Source organism: Moschus berezovskii, chromosome X (genome assembly GCF_049115385.1).
Source record: "Moschus berezovskii isolate FMDL1 chromosome X, NW_MosBer_1.0, whole genome shotgun sequence".
In the NCBI taxonomy this organism is placed as follows: Eukaryota; Metazoa; Chordata; class Mammalia; order Artiodactyla; family Moschidae; genus Moschus; species Moschus berezovskii.
This window is the reverse complement of record NC_142488.1, coordinates 114,892,725-114,916,408: the sequence shown is the minus strand read 5'-3', so window position 1 is coordinate 114,916,408 and position 23,684 is coordinate 114,892,725. Positions and strand designations below refer to the sequence as shown.

General features: G+C 41.4%; 1 protein-coding gene across 1 annotated transcript in view; it reads left to right on the top strand.

The window, feature by feature from the left end:
- The window catches only part of TENM1 (teneurin transmembrane protein 1), a 448,997-nt gene that overhangs the window by 366,153 nt on the left and 59,160 nt on the right, over positions 1–23,684 (top strand). Inside the window, exon 20 of the mRNA XM_088834344.1 lies at positions 4,526–4,680. Within this exon, the coding sequence (XP_088690470.1) occupies positions 4,526–4,680 (155 nt within the window). The remainder of the gene's footprint in view (positions 1–4,525; positions 4,681–23,684) is intronic.

Below are 23,684 nucleotides of genomic sequence, written 5' to 3'. Positions count from 1 at the left end.
TATTAACCTCCTGCCAAAGAATTAGCTCATCTAAAAGCAGTTTATTAAGCTGGGTTTATAAACTGTCTTTAGATGAGTTCACTCTTTGCCAGGAAAGTTATTGTGAGTGTGTGTGTGTGTGTGCATACACACACATGAGCGCTGAAGGGATGTGCTTGTTATCACAGATCTCCCTAACTTTAACATACAGTCTGAGTTTCACAGGGTCTGCATAAAGGAGAGATAGGAAAAGATAGGCAAAGACTAAATTGTAGACTAGTTTTAAAGTAATATCATGTGGTTATTTTCAAAGTAGCAAGGGAAACAGGAGTTGAATGATATGTTCTTTATCAGTGTCTGACTCTCTTTAAATGCATTACTTGGCCACCTCATGCGACGAGTTGACTCATTGGAAAAGACTCTGATGCTGGGAAAGGTTGGGGGTGGGAGGAGACGGGGACGACCGAGAATGAGATGGCTGGATGGCATCACCGACTCTGTGGACATGAGTTTGAGTGAACTCCGGGAGTTGGTGATGGACAGGGAGGCCTGGCGTGCTGTGGTTCATGGGGTCGCGGAGAGTCAGACACGACTGAGCGACTGAACTGAACTGACTGATTAGATATTTATAACAGCCTAGGTGTAGAATAACCAACTCATGCCAGTTTGTCCAAGATTGTCCCACTTTTAAAACTGAACCCTGCCTCGTGTGTGCATGCCTGCTCAGCCGCATCAGTCACGTCTGACTCTTTGCGATGCCATGGACTGTAGCCTGCCAGTCTCCTCTGTCCATGGGTATTCTCCAGGCAAGAATACTCAAGTGGGTTGCCATGCCCTCCTCCAGGGCATCTTTCCAACCCAGGTATTTAACCAGCATCTCTTATTTCTCCTGCATTGGCAGGTGAGTTCTTTACCACTAAGTCCACCTGGGAATCCCAAACCCTACCTCAGTCCCAGGCAAACCAGGACAGCTGATCACTTTAGCCAAGGAAGGCAGTAAAAGGTGTTTTGAGACCAGTTTCCAGCATGGCAAGAACTGCCACCACCACCACCAAGCAATTCTACACCAGTTGGGTGTACAACACTTTCACTCAATTCTGACACAATCTACCAGTAAATAGCATCAGATCCCACAGGTTAAGGTGTCGGTCCTGCAAGGCTACCCCCCCACCACTTCAGAGGCCAGTCACAAGTCCATGTTGTCACCTGTGTTTCTGACAGAATTGCTATGGATAGAAGGGTCCAACACCTCCCTTCTTGGGTTCCATTAATTTGCTAGAGCAGGTAACAAAAATCAGAGAAACATTTTATTCATTAGATCACTGGTTCATTATAAAAAGATATAACTCAGAAAAGCCAGAGATGCATAAGGCAAGGTATGGGGAAAGAGTGAGGAGGCTTCCATGCCCTCTCTAGGTGTGCCATTCTCCCCAAATCTCCATATTCACCAACCTGGAAACTCTCCAAACCATGTCCTTTGGGGTTTTTATGGAGGCTTCATAATCAGTTCAGTTCAGTTCAGTCACTCAGTCATGTCTGACTCTTTGCGACCCCACGGACTGCAGCACGCCAGGCCTCCCTGTCCATCACCAACTCCCGGAGTCCACCCAAACCCATGTCCATCGAGTCGGTGATGCCATCCAACCATCTCATCCTCTGTCGTCCCCTTCTCCTCCTGCCCTCAATCTTTCCCAGCATCAGGGTCTTTTCCAATGAGTCAGCTCTTCACATCAGGTGGCCAAAGTATTGGAGTTTCAGCTTCAACATCAGTTCTTCCAATGAACATTCATGACTGATTTCCTTTAGGATGAACTGGTTGGATCTCCTTGCAGTCCAAGAGACTCTCAAGAGTCTTCTCCAACATCACAGTTCAAAAGCATAAATTCTTTTTTGGCGCTCAGCTTTCTTTATAGTCCAACTCTCACATCCATATATGACTACTGGAAAAACCATAGCCTTGACTAGACGGACCTTTGTTGGCAAAGTAATGTCTCTGCTTTTCAATATGCTGTCTAGGTTGGTCACAACTTTCCTTCCAAGGAGTAAGCGTCTTTTATTTCATGGCTGCAGTCACCATTTGCAGTGATTTTGGAGCCCCCCAAAATAAAGTGAGCCACTGTTTCCCCATCTATTTGCAATGAAGTGATGGGACCGGATGCCATGACCTTTGTTTTCTGAATGTTGAGCTTTAAACCAACTTTTTCACTCTCCTCTTTCACTTTCATCAAGAGGCTCTTTAGTTCTTCACTTTCTGCCATAAGGGTGGTATCATCTGCATATCTGAGGCTATTGATATTTCTCCCAGGAATCTTGATTCCAGCTTGTGCTTCATCCAGCCCAGTATTTCTCATGATGTACTCTGCATAGAAGTTAAATAAGCAGGGTGACAACATACAGCCTTGACGTACTCCTTTTCCTATTTGGAACCAGTCTGGTGTTCCATGTCCAGTTCTAACTGTTGCTTCCTGACCTGCATACAGGTTTCTCAAGAGGCAGGTCAGGTGGTCTCATATTCTCATCTCTTGAAGAATTTTCCACAGTTTATTGTGATCCCCACAGTCAAAGACTTTGGCATAGTCAATAAAGCAGAAATAGATGTTTTTCTGGAACTCTCTTGCTTTTTCCATGATCCAGCAGATGTTGGCAATTTGATCTCTCATTCCTCTGCCTTTTCTAAAACCAGCTTGAACATCTAGAAGTTTACGGTTCACGTATTGTTAAAGCCTGGCTTGGAGATTTTTGAGCATCACCTTACTAGTGTGTGAGATGAGTGCAATTGTGTGGTAGTTTGAGCATTCTTTGGCATTGCCTTTCTTTGGGATTGAAATGAAAATTGACCTTTTCCAGTCCTGTGGCCACTGCTGAGTTTTCCAAATTTGCTGGCATATTGAGTGCAGCACTTTCACAGCATCATCTTTCAAGATTTGAAATAGCTCAACTGGAATTCCATCACCTCCACTAGCTTTGTTCGTAGTGATGCTTTCTAAGACCCACTTGACTTTGGACTTCAGGATGTTTGGCTCTAGGGGAGTGATCACACCATCGTGATTGGGTCGTGAAGATCTTTTTTGTACAGTTCTTCTGTGTATTCTTGCCACCTCTTCTTAATATCTTCTGCTTCTGTTAGGTCCATACCATTTCTGTCCTTATTGAGCCCATCTTTGTGTGAAAAGTTCCCTTGGTATCTCTAATTTTCTTGCAGAGATCTCTAGTCTTTCCCATTCTATTGTTTTCCTCTATTTCTTTCCACTGATCACTGAGGAAGGCTTTCTTATCTCTCCTTGCTATTCTTTGGAACTCTGCATTCAGATGGGTATATCTTTCCTTTTCTCCTTTGCTTTTGGATTCTCTTCTTTGCACAGCTATTTTTAAGCTATGCTATTTGGCTTTTTATGGAGGCTTCATAATCATAGTTGTTTAAATTATTGACCATTGGCATGTGAACTCAATCTCCAGCCCCTAGGTCAGGAGGTGGCCTTCAAAGTCTTCCACTGAGCTTTCTTCCTTGACTCATAGTATAGCCCCTCCAGTAGGTCTCCAGTAACATGCTCAGAGAAGAGCAACTCAGTGGCAACCATCAGTACTATGAAACACTTTCTGGAGAACTGTCGTTTATGGAAGCAAAGAGACCTGAGTCCTCAGACACTGGTCACATTTCTGTCTCTCACTACTGGAAATTGCAAGAGTTTTAGGAGCTCTGTGCTAGAAAAAGGAACAGAGACCAAAATTTCCTTATTATATAGATCACAGTCTCACAGGCAGATAGCCTTTTCCATATTTTACCGAAGAGGAGGCTGAAATTTTTCAAGACGAATGACTCAGTCAAAGTCACTCAACAGTTGTAAGTGGTGCATTCAGTATTAGAACCCAAGCCTTCTAACTGCCTTTATATAGTTTCCAAGAAACCAGACTTTAATTAACACAGTGTGTAAAACTACTGTGAGAATTTTATTGACTTTTATGTTTTCTAGAAGCTTAACTATTCCTTTTGTGACACCATAATTTTGCTCTCCAGCCCCCTCTTAACAGATAATACAGAAAAAAGCTCAGCCCAGTTTATCAGAATTATTACAGACTCCGTTAACTGACTGTGAATTGATGAAAATAATTTTAATGCTTTCCAAGTCAGTTATTTCTAATGCAGCTGTGAAAATAAGCAGTGCCCTATGTATCTGCACTCTGAAAGCAATGTAACCTACACTGCCTCCCCTGTTTTTTCCCATCTGTCTTAAAGAGGAATTTCTTTTTTTTGTTTGTGGGGCTGAGCAAGTATCAGGAGAGTGAGTGGCAATGTAAAACTGAACAACGAAATGATGAGACCTGGCTTGATCTCCTCGTGTTACACTTTGTCCTTTCTTCTCGATACACAAAGAAGTGAATGTGTGTCCACACACACCTCTCCCATTACTGTCCTGCTGTGCTGAGCAAAAGTGAATCCCTATGTCTTTAAAATGCCTTTTCATTTCGATGACTTCTTTGAAAATACTGATCTTGGTGCAAATGTGGCCCTTTGGACTACTAATGCCCGTTTGCTCTTCCCCGACAGGCATCACAGTTGATAGGCACGGATTCATTTACTTTGTGGATGGGACCATGATTCGGAGAATTGATGAGAATGCTGTGATCACAACTGTCATCGGCTCAAACGGTCTGACTTCCACACAGCCACTGAGCTGTGACTCAGGAATGGACATCACTCAGGTAGGCACCACTGGTTTTCAAGCACTATCACCATTTGGCATCATGGAAATGGATAACAATTTTCTCATACAGAAATTAGGTAGAAAGGAAGCCTGGTGTGTCCGTTATAACACCAGATAGCAGAAGTTTCTCTTGATGTAAGTGACTTTCTTCCTCCTCTGAAAAACTCCAGTTGAGATAAAAGGGAAAACTAGGATGGGAGTAATGCTAGGCGGAATGCTGGCATGAAAATTAAAGTCCAAGTTTGAATCAATCAGAGGGTAAGACCAATTTCACTTATTGAATTATTTTCCAAGATATCTAATTTTATTCTTTTTGAATAATACAGTAACTCCCATTTGGAAAAGCACTGATTACTAAAGTCTTTAGAAATCTTTTTTAATGAATATGTGAGCATGACTTCTTATTCATGTGCATGTAAATAGCTATTTCTAGGGCATTATTTTTCTTTTTTAAGTAAAAGCAACATTCCCTCTGAGATCTATTTTACATTTATTTAGGAAAGCTTTTTTGCCAATGAGAATAAAAGGAAAATTCAGTGTAGTTCCCATCTGAGTCCAAAATTCTGATTTTACAAGAATTCTAGAAAATCAGGATTAGACAGGTGGAGATTACAGAGCATATAGCACAGTCCCTGCACCTTGTGAATGACTGTCTTAGTTTGCATATGCAAGAGGTTGGTGGGTTAAATGAGGGAAATAGACTAGACAGTCATCAAAGGAACTTTCAAACTAACTTCCATAAATCTATGACTCTGATGAAGTAGATTACTTATCTTCTCAAATGGATTAAAATAGAAGTTGAGAGTTTTAGAATTGGTGTATCAGAGAGGATGGTTTTGACTATAAGTGATCAGACAAAGTGATTTCAACAAGAAGGTTTCATTAACTCACATCATGAGATGAGCAGAAGTAGGCAAAGATGCCAGCAGATCACATTGTGTCACATTGACCAGAATTAAATCACTGGCAGAGGGGAAACTGGATCTCCAAAATGGATTCAGACCCTTTGGAACTGGGGCAGCCTCCCTGAGCATTTTGCTACCTAATTCTAGAACCCAAATCAGGGTTCTGTTAGCAAGGAATGAAGGACTGCTGTTTGGTAGGCAACCAGCCATAGTCTCCATAGTTAGGGTACCCCTGCCTCACCCCAGTAACTCAGAAAATAGAGTCAAATACAAAAAATAAAATAAGAATCAGAAGGCCTGAAAAAGTGACAAAAGGAATGAACTGACTTTAAGAGAGATACAAGTGGATCAGGCTGTCCTGGAGCAGCCTAACTTTCCATGATGCAAAATCCTGCAGGAGGCAAGCAAAGCGAGCAGTATTTATGGCCGTGAGGAAGGGTGTGAATGTGTTTATATGGAGGAGGGGGATGAAAGAGAGAAGGTGCACGTATATGATTCACTTGTGGGATATTTTTGACTTAAAATAGAACACTTAGTATTGCAATCAGTCAGCTGTAGACGATTTATCTGTTTCTGTGTGGCGAAGTTATGCTGAAAAGACAGTTCTTTGTCTGCATAGAGCAAGCACAGGATCGTCATCACCACGAGAAGGGTTCTTTTCCACATAAGGGTTCACAAGCCATGATTGCCACCATAAAAGCTGCCTCACCCTTTCAGATTGGGGTGGAGAGTGTAGCCCACTGAACAGGAACCTGGTAACCAGGAGACAGGCTTACATTTCTCTATGGCATTTCACCCCAAGTCTCGATTTCCCTGAAAGGAGCCTCCCGACTCCCCCCTTCCCTTTTCCTTACACAACCTCAGCATGAGAAAAACAGTCTGTTTTTTTTGGGGGGGCGGGGGGGATGGGAGATGGAGAGTTGAGTAGGGTAGGAGGGGGCAGATGCTAGAAACCAACAGGACAGCCTAGGAGAGAAATCAGGCTTCATGGGACTTCCCTGGTAGTCCAGTGTTTATGACTTCATGTTTCCAATGCAGGGGACATGGGTTTGATCCCTGCTCAGGAAACTAAGATCCTGCATGCTGCATGGTGGTCAAAAAGAGAAATCAGGTTTCATGTCCAAATTATTTAGCTGCTGTCTCTGCTGCTGTCCATCACTTCCTGTTGTGTCCTTCAAACACCCTAAAGAGTAACTAGCATCTTTCTTCTTAGGCTGGCACAAGACAGTGAGGCCAGACTGATTTCTCCTTAAGTGTCCACAGTATAACCTTCCATTTTTATTAGAGGCCTGCTTTTCAGGGTCCCAGTCCTCCCGTCTGGAATTTCCACTGGTCCAAAATTTGCTGTTCCAAATCCCGTTTCCCACTCTCCTTACACCTTACCTCTTCATGGGACTCTTCCCTAACAGTCCTAATCCTCACTGTGGTTTCATTCCCTTCCTGAAATTTAGCATCACTACATTTACTGTATAATCTGCTCTCTGTTGCCAAGCTATGTATCCAACTAGTTTCCCACAATAGACTGTATGTTCTTTAGACAAGCATGGTAAGTGCTCAGCAGGCACAGTTAACATACATATCAATAGCAAAGAGACACTATGATGCAAAAAGTTTGAAGGAGTGAGAGATGAAGCTGGAGGGTAAGTGGGGATAATGTGGTAAATGACCATATAAGCATGATCGCGTTCTGGTATTATCCAGTGGACAATAGGAAGCCAATGAGAGCATTAAGCAAGCAAATGTATTTTTAAGATAGTCTTAAACATGAAAATTCTTTTTTTAACTTTTATTGGAATATAGTTGATTTACAATGTTGTACTAATTTCAGGTGTACAGCAGAATGAATCAGTTACACATATACATATGTCCACTCTTTAAAATTCTTTTCCCATTATAGGTCATTACTGGGTTTTGAGTAGAGTTCCCTTTGCTATACAGTAAGGCCTTATTATATATATATACATATATATATACACACATATATATGTATATATATATATACACACACACACACACCAGAGAAGGCAATGGCACCCCACTCCAGTACACTTGCCTGGAAAATCCCATGGAGGGAGGAGCCTGGTAGGCTGCAGTCCATGGGGTTGCTAAGAGTCGGACAGGAATGAGTGACTTCACTTTCACTTTTCACTTTCATGCATTGGAGAAGGAAATGGCAACCCACTCCAGTGTTCTTGCCTGGTGAATCCCAGGGACGGGGGAGCCTGGTGGGCTGACGTCTATGGGGTCGCACAGAGTCGGACACGACTGAAGCGACTTAGCAGCAGCAGCATAGACACACACACACATTATATGTATTTTTTATGTGTGTGTGTGTGAGTGTGCCCACTAAGTCACTTGAGTCATGTCCGACTCTTTGCGACTCCATGGACCACAGCCCGCCAGGCTACTCTGTTCATGGGATTCTTCAGGCAAGAATACTGGAGTGGGTTGCCATTTCCTCTTCCAGGGGATCGTCCCAGATCAGGGATCGAACCCATATCTCTTATGTTTCCTGAATTGGCAGGTGGGTTCTTTACCACTAGCGCCACCTAGCGGGATTATCAGCTTAATCACATTAGTAACAGCAAATAGAGGAGTGAGTGAGATCTTCAGGGAGGGGATGTAAGGATAAAAAAAGAAAGAGAGAGAAGGCTTCAGGCCAAATTCCAGTCATATCAATATTCAAGAAAAGGCTAAGGAATAGGAACCCACAAAAAGGAAACTGAGATAAAGAGACCTGACAAGTAGGAGGAAAACAAGGAATATGTGTGGTCAAAAAAATAACAACCACCACCCCCCAGGGAAGTGAGCTTTTCAAAAAGAGGGGAACAATTAATATCAAATTCTGCTTATAGGTCACTAAAATGAGGTAGATTTTGTCTTGTGTTTTTTTTTTTTTTTTAAGAAGCCATTTGGTTTGACAGCATTTGTGACTGATAAGAGTGCCTTTGGTAGAGTGCTAATTAATTGGAGTTGGATGGCAGTGTTAGAGTGGGAGGTGAGGAAATGACGAAAGTGAAAATAGATCACTCTTTTGAGATGTTGGACTGGTAAGAGGTGGATTTGGCATCGAAACAAATCAGCTCCCAGGTGCGTGCGAGTAAGAACCCAGGCGCAGCACAGGTAGACAAAAGCTAGAAGACACTGAAGGAAATCCTCTGGGTCAGAGTGTCGACCAGGAGGAAGCCAGCATGTGGCACAGATCATCCTTTGTGGCCAGAGTCTCCCCTGTCTGTTTTGACAATAGTGGCAGATCGGGGGCTTAGGTTTAGCGTGACTTTACTTAAGCACATGGGCTGTGTTGAGCTAGAGGGAAGAAAGCTGAGTAGGGAGCTTCATAACACCTTCCAAGAGGAAAGCCCCAGTTGTTTATAGTAGTACTTATAGTGATCCAGCTGAGCTTACACAGTGCTCAGTTTTATATTTCAGTAAATCAAAATATATTGATGGGTGAGGGTAGAGACAGATGTCTAAATGAGAGCACACAGATTCTGCTGACAAGCACAGGCAGGAGAGAAAAGAGAGGCCTGACTGCAGCATGAAGATTTGAATCAGACCTCTTGAAGAGCTTACTGATTCTAAGACTATGTGGCAGCATCATACATTATCAAAAGAGTTTATAGAATCACCACCTTTTGAAACTTTTAAGGCAAATGTTGGATAGCAATCATCTATGAACACTTGGAATACAGACCTCTCTGGATTCAGGAAGATGGATCAGCTGTTTTCTCAAGATCCTTTACAACATCTTGAATGTTTCTCTACGGAAATGTAACCCAAATGCCAAAGTTCCTTGTTATTTTCTCTATATTTCAAAACCAAAAGGTCCTGGGACTTAACCCTGGCGGTCCAGTGGTTAAGATCTGTGCTTTCGCTGCCCGGAGCCCAGTTTCAATCCCTGGTTGGTGAACTAAGATCCCGCAAAAAAGAAAAAGGTCCCCAACAAGGGAAGTCACATACATGCTAGCAGAGTACCTCTGGAATCTAAGAGGTGATGCGTTGGTCTTCCGTACTTTTCTGAGACAAACCTGAGCTCCTAGAAAGAATCGATCCTCAGAAGATAATGAATGTCCTCCTTCTAGTAATTCTAATAAAACCTGCTACCACTTATTGAGAACTTACTATGTGCCAGGAACTATGCTAAGCATCTATTCACACTGTTCCATCTTGTCTCCACCAGCCTCAGGATGTAGGTGTAATTATCCCCCATCTACAGAGAAGAAGACTAGTAGTCAGAAGGATGGCATATTGTGTATGAGCACAGAGTTATTAAGTGATACAGCCAAGATCTGAGCACAAGCTTTCTGACTCCCATGTGCAGTTTCCCCACTTCTACATTTTCAGTGACAACTGGAGATGACCAGATATCATTGTATTTAGTGGGTGACAAATGTCATTTGGTTGAGGAAGATGCTGTTTATTTAGTGGCACTTTAGGCAATAGTTTAATAAAATCTAATCATCTCAAGAAATGAAATTTGCTTTGGCAATAAAATCAGCCATTTGTTCAAAATCAATATCCTTTTTCTGATTTACTGAAATGCGAAACTGAACTCTCGGTATAAACTCTGAGGCATAACTGCCCATTGTAAGCACTGCTATAAACAACCAGGCCTTTCACTTCAGGAGATGAGTTGATTATGAAGAGATTGGGCTCTTTATTTCCATTGCTGCTGCTGAATCATCTAGCTCTGGTAACTCACTTCCATCTCGTGCCTGACTAGAACGGAATTGGGAGTTAGACCAAGTCTCTTGGTGCGATAGCAAATTTGAGAGTTGATTTGCTCCTTGGATCCAGCCTAATGCTCTCCCCGAAACCAGCCCAAGAGAAGATACACAGGCAATGTAGGCCTCTTGTAAGCAGATAATCCTGTTGACCCACTGTCCATAATGTGCACACTTTGAGGTGTTTGTCTGAGTATCCAGTACGTAACCAGTCCTCTTTATATACTTGTTGGATCATCTTCATACTGCAAAGTGGTTCCCCAAAGTACTTACTTGTCCAATGGGCCTAACAAGTGGAAGGAGGCATCATTCATGGTTATGAAAGAACAGTATCTGGTTCTTTGGAGGAACCAACCTTTACCCCACACATTCAATCTATTGAGCTAATCTACTGGGAATTCTCCTCTTCTCCCCAGTCATCCCCTCCAGAATATTCTCACCATTCAGTAATAGTGAGATTATTGTGAGATTATTAATAGAATACTAAGCCAACGTCTCCTCAAATGCCTCTTGGGATAGGAAACTCACTCCCTTTCTCCAGCAAAGCATTCCATCTTTTAATGTCTCTGACTGATGGAAACCTCTTCTAGGATCCCTTTAACATTAACTTTTTAATCTTCCTTTAATTTTCACCATCTAGCCTTTACTGCAACTCTTTAGGCCTTGTGGTATGAATTTAATCTGTCTTCTAGGAAATAAATATATTTTTGAACCAAGTACTATGCTGAGTGCTTTCATATATATTATCTTCTTTAATCCTCATGGCAATTTTTCACGAGAAGTATTATGTTCCTCTATTTTTAATCAACACGGAAAGCAAGGTTCAGAGGAGTTGAGAAACTTAGTCAAGGTCATACAACCAATCAGTGGCAGAGTTAAAATTTGAACCTGATTGACCTGATTCCAAAGTTCACATTCTTTTCACCAAACTACTATATCAAACCACTTTTTCCACCTGACAACCTCAATGCATGTGAACAACTCTCTCAGACCTCCTAAGTCACATCCCTGGTTCATTGAACAACACTTCACTTGCCATGGTAGTGAGTTTCCTTCACCATTCTCCTCACTCTTCTCTGAATGTGTTCTCATTTACCTATATCTCTTTGAAAGTGAGGCTTCCAGAAATGAATAAAATAATCCAGATGTGCTCTGACTCACTCTGAGGTAAAATGGTGACTATCACAACCCTTTTTCTCTATTTTCTGTTTCTGTTCATTTTGCCTGGGGATTTTCAAAAGGTTTTGCCAAAGAACATTTACTTCAAACAAAAGAAGTCCCCATTTATAAAACTGATGCCAACAGCAGATTCAAACAAGAAGTAGTATTCAGAACTTTCTCAATTCAAACTCACTCCCACACAGTGGGACTTTGTATGGCGACCCCCAAGGCACTTTTGAAAAATGTTAGGGAAATAAAGAGTACAGGTTAGGAAACTACAGTCAAAACTGTGTTGGATTTTTGGTCACTTTTGACATACGTTGTGATTATAGAGGGACTTCCCAGATGGCACAATGGTAAAGAATCTACCTGCCAATGCAGAAGACTTAGGAGACGTGGGTTTAATCCCTGAGTTGGGAAAGTACCCTGGAGAAAGAAATGGCAAGCCACTTCAGTATTCTTGCCTGGAAAATTCCATGGACAGAGGAGCCTGGTGGGTGGGCTACAGTCCTTGGGTTGCAAAGAGTTGGGCATGACTGAGCATGCATGCAGACATGTGATTATAGAGGACTAAAAATTCACATGTCTCTCATCCCCATCTCCTCACCATGTACTTACAAACTTGATTATTTGCTTGTTTTGACTGTAACCCTTACTAATAATTATATTTTACACTATTATTCAGGATATAAATTGAAATAAAAATTTCATGAAATAATACTTACTTTTACTACACATGCATCATAATACAGGATCTTATGTTAGTCTGTATTCAATTCCAGCTGATTAGATTCAATCCTCATCTTTGTTTTCTGCTATCATCCAATATCTTCACTACCCTTCCTAGCCTTGTGTCACCTATAGATTTGAGTGCTTTCTATGTCTTCATCCATGATGAAATTTATGGATAGATAGACCAAGGAAATTGTGGCACCACTTGACTAGTGTTATCTCTTAGATTGTGAACCCATCTGTTTGAACTATCACCTATAGGGTATGATTCGTAGTGGATCAGGAAATCAGTATGATGGCCTATGACTAGTTCTCAAGAAAAATGAAATATAACAAAAAAATTCAGAGTGCATCATGTGTAGCAAGTATAAGTAAGTATTGTTTCATAAAACTTATTTCAATTGTATATCCTGAACAATAGTGTAAAATATAATTCTTACTGAGGTCATAGTCCAAACAAGCTTGAAAGCCACTACCCTCACCCATATTTCCCCTAACTTGTCCACAAAGGTATCATGAGAAAACTTACCAAGTTGGTAACTCTGTTTAAAAGGAAATAACAGGACTTCCCTGGTCATCCAGTGGTTGAGAATCACCTGCCAATGCAGGAGACACAGGTTCAATTCCTGGTCCAGAAAGATTCCACATGCTGCAGGGCACCTAAGCCCGTGAGCCACAACTACTGAACCCATGTGCTCTAGAGCCCAAGCTCCACAATAGGAGAGGCCACCAATGAGAAGCCTGAGCACCACAACTGGAGTGCAACTAGGGAAAGCCTGCGTGCAGCAACAAAGACCCAGCACAGCCAAAAATGAATTTGTTTTTTTTTTTAGTTTATTTATTTTAATTGGAGGCTAATTACTTTACAATATTGTATTGGTTTTGCCATACATTGACATGAATCCTCCCCGGGTGTACATGTGTTCCCCATCTTGAACCCCCCTCCCACCTCCCTCTCCATACCATCCCTCTGGTTCATGGACAAGAATTTGTTTTTTTAAAAAAGCAACTTTATATAAAAGAGAGAGAGAGAGAAAGGAAATTAGAATCCCTTGACATAATTTGTTTTGAGTCATAATATCCAAAAACACCACTTCCTCATCTAAGAACTAAGAAAAAAACTGTTTAATAACGCTTTCCTAAAGCAACATCAGGTCCCCTCCTTGCAGTTTGTGGAGCCCATCTTTGGATTCTTCTTGAAGTCAGACCTAAGTGTAATGATCTGTAGTCTTCCAGCACACTTTCTACTGCCCGGTATTACTCAGTAATCATAAAAACTTGTTCTAAAAACTCATTTGCAAGTTCTAAGAGGTAACTCTTTCTGTCCAGAAAAACTTGAACTCAATTTAAAGAGTTGAAAGAATTTGATGCCTTTCTACAATCCCTGCACCCATCTTGGACTTTAGGAACTTAGAATCAGTGTTCTTCGTGGCCATTCTCTTTAACAAAGAAAGCAAAACTTACCTCTCTCTCATCCGTCGGCATTATACCACCTGCCCCAAGCCTCAAAACTTTGCCTCCCTGGTAGTCTTCAGCTCTCTATATACCTGAAAAAAGTTGTTTTCTATTTTTCTTTCAATTCTTTTTGCAAGTTTCAGATAAATTAACCACAACTGGATAGAAGGGAACCATAAAGCCTCCTCTTCAAAATCTAATGTCATTTCAATTTTGTACAAGTGGATTCAGCATTTTCTGTTGTTTTGGAAAACTACATATAATAACATGGAGGCATGAAAAGTTACAGCAATCCAGGGAGAACAAAGGAAAGAAACAGTAGCTTTAGTACAGAAAAGGCACCTTCTTTTCCCCTTTTTAAACTCTTGCCTAATATCTCTCATTGTCTCTTCTTCAGTCCCCTGCCAACACTTTCATGTGTACAGAATAGCCTCCATCACCCTGAGTGATACAGATGATATTGAAACTCAAGTTCTTCAGGGGTTACTTGGCTTTCTTTGTGCACTTCCATCACTCTCCATGCGCACACTGAAAGAGAACAGAATTAGATCTTTGGAATGAAGGCCATTATAAGTGAAATTCCCTGCAGGGACAGACTTCTGAATTTTGTGAAGCTCCATAGGGAATCAAGAAAAATCTGAATTATAATAAGTTTGCTTGAATAAAGGGATTTCCCAGGGGAGGGAAGAAAAGAAAGTTTATTTTAAAAGTTCTTGCCACCAGAGATGAAAATCTCACCACCTCCACCCCCAACACACCCTCCCAATGCTTCAATGACTATGGAACCTACCTTATACTCAGAGCCCAGAAAAAGTCTGTGGCCATGCTGCAGAGACTTTAGACTGGGGATACGTAGTAAAAGGAAGGAGTAGCACTTCAGATAATCGGCAACATAAGGAAGATGTAAGCAAGTTATCTGAAACATATATAAGCACTTCTATCCAGAGCCAGCAAGACCAGTGGATAGCAGGGACAGCTGGGTGGGAATAAAAGACAGGTGACCAAATAGATAAGAGAAGTTTAGGGAATAGAGACTGGCTCAAAGGGCAGATTAACAAGGCCCAGGGTGTAGTTGGCCAAAAAGTTCATTCAGGTTTTTCCAGCACACCTTACCAAAACGAACTTTTTGGCCAAACCAATAAAATGAAACCACTATTTGCTAGCCCTTGTGCCAACCATTTGCTTCATCATGTTTGGTTGTGGTTAGTTTAAAAACTAAATCAACCACTTTTTTTGTGTGGCCATACCATGTGACATGTAGTATCATAGTTCCCTGACCAGGGATCAAACGTGTATCCCCTGCAATGGAAGCAAGGAGTGTTAACCACTGGAGCGCCAGGGAAGTTCCTGAATCAACCACTTCTACAGTGGCCACCAACTAATGGATTGGATGGCATTACAAATCATATCAGGATAATGAAGATCTGGTGCATATATCCAAGGGAATATTATATAGCCTTTAAAAGGAGGAAATCTTGTCACAATCTACAATTTGGATGAACCTTGAGGACATGCAAAATGAAATAAGCCAGTCACAAAAAGACAAATACTGTGTGAGTCCACTCATATGAAATATCTAAAGTAGTAAAAAAAAATCATGGGAACAGAAAGTAGCAATGTGGATACCAAGGGGAATGAGGAGAGGAAATTATTGTTTAGAGTATCCTTATTGCAAGATGAAAAAGCTCTAGAGATCTGTTGCACAACAATATGACTATATCTAACACAACTGAACTGTGTTTAAGCATGATTAAGAGAGTAAATTTAATGTTGTATGCAGGGGATGTTATAATAATAATGATAAACTCATACCAACCAAACCTCTGATGGATTTTCTCACTTTCCCTATTCTCATGCCTGGACAGCATTAGAAGTGCAGCAGTCTTACTGAGCAGCCATTGGCTGTTGCAGCAGTCCAGATGTAAACATCCTAAATCAGCAATGTCCTGCTCTATTCACTTGAGCCACATACACCCTGTCAATCCATATCAGTCATAGCCAGTCCCTCCCATGGATCCAAAGGCTCGTGCTATGAATGTAGAAATGGGGCAAGGCGGGTAGTGCTATCCTCTGCGGTAAAGAGGGAGCCCAGTCTACACCAATCATCACAGGAAGGCACTGCTAACTTAGCCACACTGTTCTCAAAGAGCTCAATATATCAATAACCTTAAATGTGAAAGTATTTAGAGGGTGATGACTATTGAATAAAAATGAGCAAACTTCTTGTCAGATGCATTTATAAGGGATTCCTTGGTGACTCAGTGGTAAAGAGATTGCCTACCAATGTAGGAGACATAGGTTCAATCCCTGATTTGGGAAGATCCCACATGCCGAGGAGCAACTAAGCCCATGAGCCACAACTACTGAGTGTGTGCTTTAGAGCCCAGGAGCCACAACTACTGTGCCCATGTGCCTCAACTACTGAAGCCCTCACACCTTAGAGCCTGTGCTCCACAATAGGAGAAGCCACCCCAATGAGAAACCTGCACACCGCAACTAGAGAGTAGCCCATGGGCAACAACAAAGGCCAGCACAGCCAAAAATAAATACACAAAATTATTTTTAAAAAACACATTTATAACCTTGGAACAATTATTCACTTCTTCAAGAGTACTAGGGGATATTTTACTAAAGTTCTCTGGACGATTCCCTAACCACCAACTTCCCTTTGCCTACGGGAGCATGTCTAGTAGAAAGAACATAGACGGTCCCAGGTGTGAGTCCAGATTCTGCCATTTATTAGCAGCGCAACCTCAAACAAGTTACTTAAGGTCTCTGTGTCTGCGCTTCCTCAATATTAGGAAGTGAGATAAAAAACCCTGCCTTGTCTCCTAAGGCTATTGGGATAGTTAAACAAGAAAACAAATACGAAAGAACTTTGTTTTTGGAAAGGCACTTGCAACTTCAAATGCTGGTCTTGATCAGAAGTGAAGAGAGAGGTCATATGGCATTACATGTAACCTCGGGTTTTATATTTTCCTTTGCACCATCAGTTAGGTGAGTGGAAAGGTTTCACAACTTTCCATCTACACAGCAAACAAATTATGCTATCACAGAGCATGAGATGGCAGTTAATGTTAATGTTGTTCAGATTCTGATGTGACAGAATCAAACAGCACCAAGAACCATTAAAAAAAAAGTAGATTGTAGGAGTCCCTAGATGCTCTTCATATTACTCACCTATAAAGGAATGATCCATTAGCGTTTATGGCTGAAAATTACATAATAGTGCAAAATAAACAATGTTTTTAGTTGCCATCTCTATATTTGAGGAAGAGAACATCTATTTTTGAATCATTTATTCTGTTGTCCTCTGAAATATGGCAATATATTTTAAAAAATTAAATTGTCTTTGTCTACTTCTTGACCCCAAAGAAGTTGCTGTCATTTCAGATTCTGTCATTTCAGATTCAACACTACACTTGGAAAACAGACAGTAGAATTTTAAAGCCAGATAATTATTCCTCCTTATGAAGGCTAATTCAATAAATGACCCAATTGTTGATTAAGTGACATTGCTTTTTTTTTTTAATATAAAAGCACTTGGAAAGTATGAACTGCTTTACAAATATAAAGGATGATGTAAGGTGTTAATTGTCTTCTTCAGGAAATATTTTCTGTTGATTCATCATGCACTTGTTAAAATGGAAGGACACAAGAACAAAATAAGTCTGCAAGGTCATTCTTCTGATTTTGTAGTATCTGTGGTTTTCAGTCGCTAATTTAAATGCATTCCTGGATAATGTTATTTATTGCTCACTCAGTCCAAAGCTACTCTTCTTGCTCTGTCCAATGCAGGAAAACACCTTCTGAAACTGCAAAAAGAGAGCCAAACTTTTTTCTAAACCTTTAATAGAGGGTGCAAGAGACAAAATCAGGCCTTGAGGGTAGACTCTCCTTCATAATAAAAGTTCATATTAGAAGTCAGTAGACTGTGTGGGAACACAGACCACGTGGATTTGAGTCCCAGCTCCACCACTTGCTGGATGTGTCCCTCTGGGGGAAATTCTGTACCTGTCAGTGGGGATGATAAAGATGTTTTTCTCTATAAGAAAGTTGTGAGGACTAAATGAGATAATATATTAAAATAAGATCACTTACTTAGCAGGACTTCCCCAGCAATCCAGTGATTACAACTCTGCCTTCCAACGCAGCGGATGTGGGTTTGATCCCTGGTCAGGAAACTATCCATCTATCCCACATGCCTCAGAACACAGCCAAAAAAAAAAATCATTTAGCAAAGTACATGACTCATAAGTGCTCAATGAATTAGCAGGAGGAGAAACAGCAGCAGCACTAGTTGTAGTATTTGACCTTCCATTCACAGAATAGAAAATTAAACAGATAATTTACAGAACCAAGATTTTTTCAAAGGGCCAAGAAGTTTGGAACTGCTATAGAAATTGTGTAATCTTCCCTTCTGTCCTTTGTACATAGGTGTACCTTCTCAGAGATGGCTCTTAATCTGCTGTGACCTTCACAGAAAGTTTTATCTGCCTAATGCTGATATGAAAGGCTCTATCTATATCACTTAAAGCGTGTTTACGCTAGTCATTGAATGGTGCCCCAAATCCTTCATTTTCTTTCTACTTTCAAGAAGGGCCTCACCGACTGTGGAGCTAAGGTTAGGATGTAGTATGAGTTTCAAACATCTGTGAATTTGAGATGTAGAGATTTTAGATCATCTTCCAACTTTGAAGTCAGGAGGTAAAGAGCAGCTCATTCAGTGGATGGCCATTCTATGTGGATCAATTTCACACAAAAAATTTAATATGAAAGTACATAAGTAGGAAGACATAGTTTATCTAGGTCAACATGAAGGATATGACTCTCCCAAGAGAAAAGAAAGGCCCCCAGGTAAGTGGAAAATCAAAAGGAAAGAAGTTATGAGGCTGATATATTCATAATAAGAAAGACAGCTGTGTCCTAGGATTTTTGAAGCAATCTTAGTCTGTGAGTTGCTTTGTCTTTTTCTTTTTTATCAAGATATTCAGGTTCCAAAGCATGTCAATCAGTTTGAAAAATTCAAATGTGTAAAAACCCAAATTTAACAAAATTATAAACTGAGAGAAGCTTTACAGTAAAATTATCCACAGAGTTCCTTTAAATATCAACCATTTCCCTTCTCCAAATTCATTCAAACTCTTTTTTTTTTTAATTGCACTTTACATCTCTTAGGTAAAATCACAATCGGGGTAGAATAAATTATTACCTGAGATATTTGCATTATTGCTCCCTCCAAAGTGAACACGTGGTTGTTTACATAAGAAGTAAAGAACAGCAGGCCAACATCTTCAACTCCAGCACATCCAAATTCTGCTGAAATGTCTGCACACAAGCAAATAGCCAGAGTTGTCAGAGCCCTTAAAATAAAAGTCAAGTACCATGCTCAATGCTATATCGAAAACATAATTTATCCCATAAATAAAACTCTCTCAGCAGTGTCCTCTTTCCACACAAAGGACAATGGCATGTTAGCTCTTATTAAAACTATTAAGCACCAGAGGGAAGGCATCTTCAAAATTCAGGGAGAGTCACAAGATGCAACGCTTGCAAACTACTTTTGAACCACTCAGTCTTACACACATTTTGCCTGTCAGGCGCCATGACCTGAAATAAACCTGAAACTCTCTAAGATGCAGAAATATTTGGTTGGCAAATTCAGTGGTGAGCATCTAGGGCTTATATGGCCAACACCTTGGGCTGAGTCCCAATGTGAGCCTAATGGCCTATCTTTCAGACTTTATCTTTAAAAATAGGCTTGCTGCTGCTGCTAAGTCACTTCAGTCGTGTCCGACTCTGTGTGACCCCATAGACGGAAGCCCACCAGGCTCCCCCGTCTCTGGGATTCTCCAGGCAAGAACACTGGAGTGGGTTGCCATTTCCTTCTCCAATGTGTGAAAGTGAAAGTGAAGTCGCTCAGTCGTGTCCGACCCTTAGCGACCCCACGGACTGCAGCCTACCAGGCTCCTCCATCCATGGGATTTTCTCGGCAAGAGTACTGGAGTGGCTTGCCATTGCCTTCTCCGAAAAATAGGCTTACTCTCTATTAACTGTGGGAGGGGAAAGTGCCTGAATCAGTGCCAACCCATCTTTATTAAATGGAAGCACAATTCAAAGGGGAAGTTCTATTGGCTGTCATCAGGAGTGTCATCTTTTCATGCAAAAGTTAGTATATTTGCAAAAGTGAACACATGAAATTATAAAACAAGGGTCCCCAACATCTGAGATCTAATGCCTGATGATCTGAGGTGGAGCTGATGTAATAATAATAGAAATAAATGCACAATAAATGTAATGTGCTTAAATCATCCAGAAACCTTCCCCCTCCCTGCAGTCCATGGAAAAATTGTTTTCCATGAAACCAGTCCCTGGTGCCAAAATGACTGGGGATGACTGGTATAATCCACTTACAAAGAGGCTGCACCTGCTGAGAGATGTTTTTCTTGAGATGCATAAGCCAACTAGGTGTTCATTTCGTCTACCTCAGAATACATTCCCATTCCAAATCAAGGGGGAAAGGATTCTGAAGGAACAATCCCAATTTCTGACAAGGATATAGCAAGAGAGAATATAAAAGATATTTAGTAGTAAATGCCCAATGTATTATTATTTATAAGTAAATTCTAAGCACACAGGAAATATTGTCATGGGCCCACTTTATGAACCCTTCAGTACAGAAGTGTGTCTTCAAAAGACGTATGGGAGAGTAGAATGATCCACCATAAAATCATCCCCAAAAATCACAAGAGTGAGAAGCTTTTCAACAACAAGGCATCAACGTGGCAGTTCCAGACAGTCAGAGAAGCCCTGGTTAAAGTCAGTCACAACCAACTTCATTAAAGTCCACACACAATGGGTTTATTTTATGTAGATATTTTCTGGACATGGCAGTTTCACAGGCCAACAGACAAACCAAGGATGCTAGTGACTAATAAATTCTCTCAGTACCAGAGTCTTTGCTGGCTCTGGTTCAATTTTACTAGTTTTCTATGACCAGTGTCCTGCAGTGGGTATTGCTCTTCCTCTGTCCTTGTATATGGGTTGATGCTATGAATATCACTAAAGATACAGTCAGAAAAACAGAAAGCACATTAGTCATTTTAACAGAAAGAAATTGAATAGAGGGAATGGGCTGCACAGGCATTAGGGGGTTTCAAAACAAGAGAAGAAATACCTGCAGGAAGCAGCCACCACCTCTAGGGCTGTGGAAACAGAGGAAGGGGTTGAAATTGTGAGAACCAAGAGTGCTACGTGTGTGTATGCTAAGTCATTTCAGTCGTGTCTAACTCTTTGCGACCCCATGGATTGTAGCCCACCAGGCTCCTCTCTCCATGGGATTCCCCAGGCAACAATACTGAGATAGGGGGAGGATTTGATCCATTGAAGTGGTACATACTTCTCTGAGAAGAGGATGCCACTGCTTTGGGCTGCTTCGGGCCCCTCTGAGGGAGTGTGACGAGGCTGATGTGAGTATGGAGAGGAGCTGGAAAGTGCAACCAGTTACTGGCACTCAGGAGGAAGGGATACAGTTATAGTAACACCGACAGGAACAGAAAACAAGCAGGAAGGAAGGAGTCCCTTCTCCCTCCTCTAGCCTCCCAGAATCCCTTTAGCTCCCACATTGGCAGGATCTATCAAAAAGCCAGCTGGGAGGAAAAAAAGAAATGTAGTTTGCAGAGTCCCAACCCCAGTGTCACAGAGCAGTGCCTTTAGAGGGGTGAGTCTGGAGCTGCAAGCTGATAGCTCACTAACTAGCACATTGTGCAATGAGGTGTTAGATTTCCATGTCGTTGTTCCTGCTGGAGTCACTCAGATGTGGCTATGGTTTGGAGGAAACATTAATTAGAGTGGACTGTTTGCCACAGAGGATTTCGTCATTGCTGTGAATCCATAAGAAGCCATTATGGGGAGACCTCAACCAGAGCTGCTCAGTGTGTTTGCGAGAGTAACTGACTCCCCTCTTGTTGAAGCTCGGGTCATCGCTATTTTTTTGCTTTTGTTCAGGCTCAAGTCTGTAGCCTGTCTGCTTCCTTAAATGATTCTGTACACATGGTAAGCGGTCAGGTGGCCAGTCTCCAGAGTTCTGGAAGCATGAGCCTGAGCTGGGCCATCTGCTGAGGACGTGCTGTTTTGTATTACACACAGGGAAGTGGTGGGCAAAACCTGGAAGCGCACTGGAGGCCTGATGAAAATAAGACCAGTTAAATCTTCCCTCTAAATGTTCATTAGGCCATCTGTTCTTATTAGTGTCCTTATCATTTGGAAACATTACCGAGTTAAGATGAGACACAATCTGTGGAATTCTAGTCTAACTTGAAATGAACTTTTGAGTAGAGCAATCATGACTTGTGATATTTCTCTTCCCCTTTAGAACCCTGCCCACTTCTAAACATCGCCATGGTGAAATTTTTTAATAGTTCTTTCCTGAAATATTATACTGGAAAGCAGGGTTAGCAGTAGCTACAGAAATGAAAACATAATCTCCGAGTGGCTGATCAATGAAATCAGGCCATTTCATAAAAGCCATGCAGTCATACTTCTGGCCTGTAAATTGCTTTAGGTGCCAAAGGGAATTGGAAGCTTGGTCTATCCTGTCGAGCCAATACTATAATATTAACAACCTGCAACAGACACGTTTCTGCAAGTGCTCAACAGGAAGAAATGCTACAGCATGATTCCAGGGGCTTCTTCAAAGTCCCTGGCTCCTACAGGTAGGCAAAGTCTTGGCTCTCAGGAGGACGTAAGGCCTACCTCCACTGTATGAAGACCCACGGTGGTCTTCTCCTTACTCTAAATTCTCTCCGAGTGCATGGTCTCATCACCTGGTCTCACGGGGGATTTCACGTTACCTTGGACTGTTCTCTGGTTGTCTCCCCTTCAATATGTGTATCTCCCACAGTGCTGAATATATAGTGGGAATTTAAGATGAAGAAGTGAAAGCGTTAGTCACTCAGTCGTGTCCAACTCTTTGTAACCCCATGGACTATAGCCCGCCAGGCTCCTCTATCCGTGGGATTTCCCAGGCAAGAATACTGGGGTGGATAGCCATTCCCTTCTCCAGGGAATCTTCCCAACCCAGGGATTGAACCCAGGTCTCCTGCACTGCAGGCAGATTCTCTACCATCTGAGCCACCAGGGAATTTAAGATACGTGTAGGGAATTCCCTGACAATCCAGTGGTTAAGACTTTACCTTCCAATGTGAACTGACTTCCAATGTCAGTTTGATCCCTGGTGGAGGAGCTAAGATCCCACATGCCTCACAGTCAAAAAACCAAAGCATAAAACAGAAGCCATATAGTGATAGATTCAATAAAGCCTTTAAAAGTGGTCCATATCCCAAAAAGTTACTTTTTGATAACAACAACAAGAAAAGACATACATATAAAATTGAAATAGAAACACACACAAAAAAAAAACAGTAAAGCTTTCACGTTCCTCGCCCCACTCACAGAAGTGCCGAAGGGGTTAAGTTCTTTGACTCTAATGATAAAACCCAAGAAACAGAGAGATACAAATAGTAAATTGGCAAGTAGCATCATGTACAATATGTTCTTGTTACAATAACAATCAAATTTACAAACAAATTAGCTGTGGAGTCTGAAGGACATTCTGTAGTTTTCACACTGGGCCTTCATCTCCTGCTGATAGATGACTTTGACTGTAAATTGAAAACTGGAAGTGGTTAAACATTTTGTGTATTCACAAGTGCCATTTCTAAAATTGAGGCTTCAGAGAGGAGATGCAAGAAAGGGTGACGGAAACTCAGAGCAATTATGCCTGTTATTAAGATGAGGTAGTGGCAATTACGCAGCAGACTCATACAGAGTGTGTACGTGCTGATTGCTCTGAGGGAGCCTCTAAGAACAAACTTTTATAGCACCCATCAGGCCTTGGGTCTCTAGAGGAAAGAGAGATTTTTCAGCCACTCTGTCAGTGTGCTTTTGGACTGAGCTCATGGCCACAGGAACCATCTTGGAAGGGATATATACTTTTTCTTAATAAGTGTGAATGAAACTCTTAT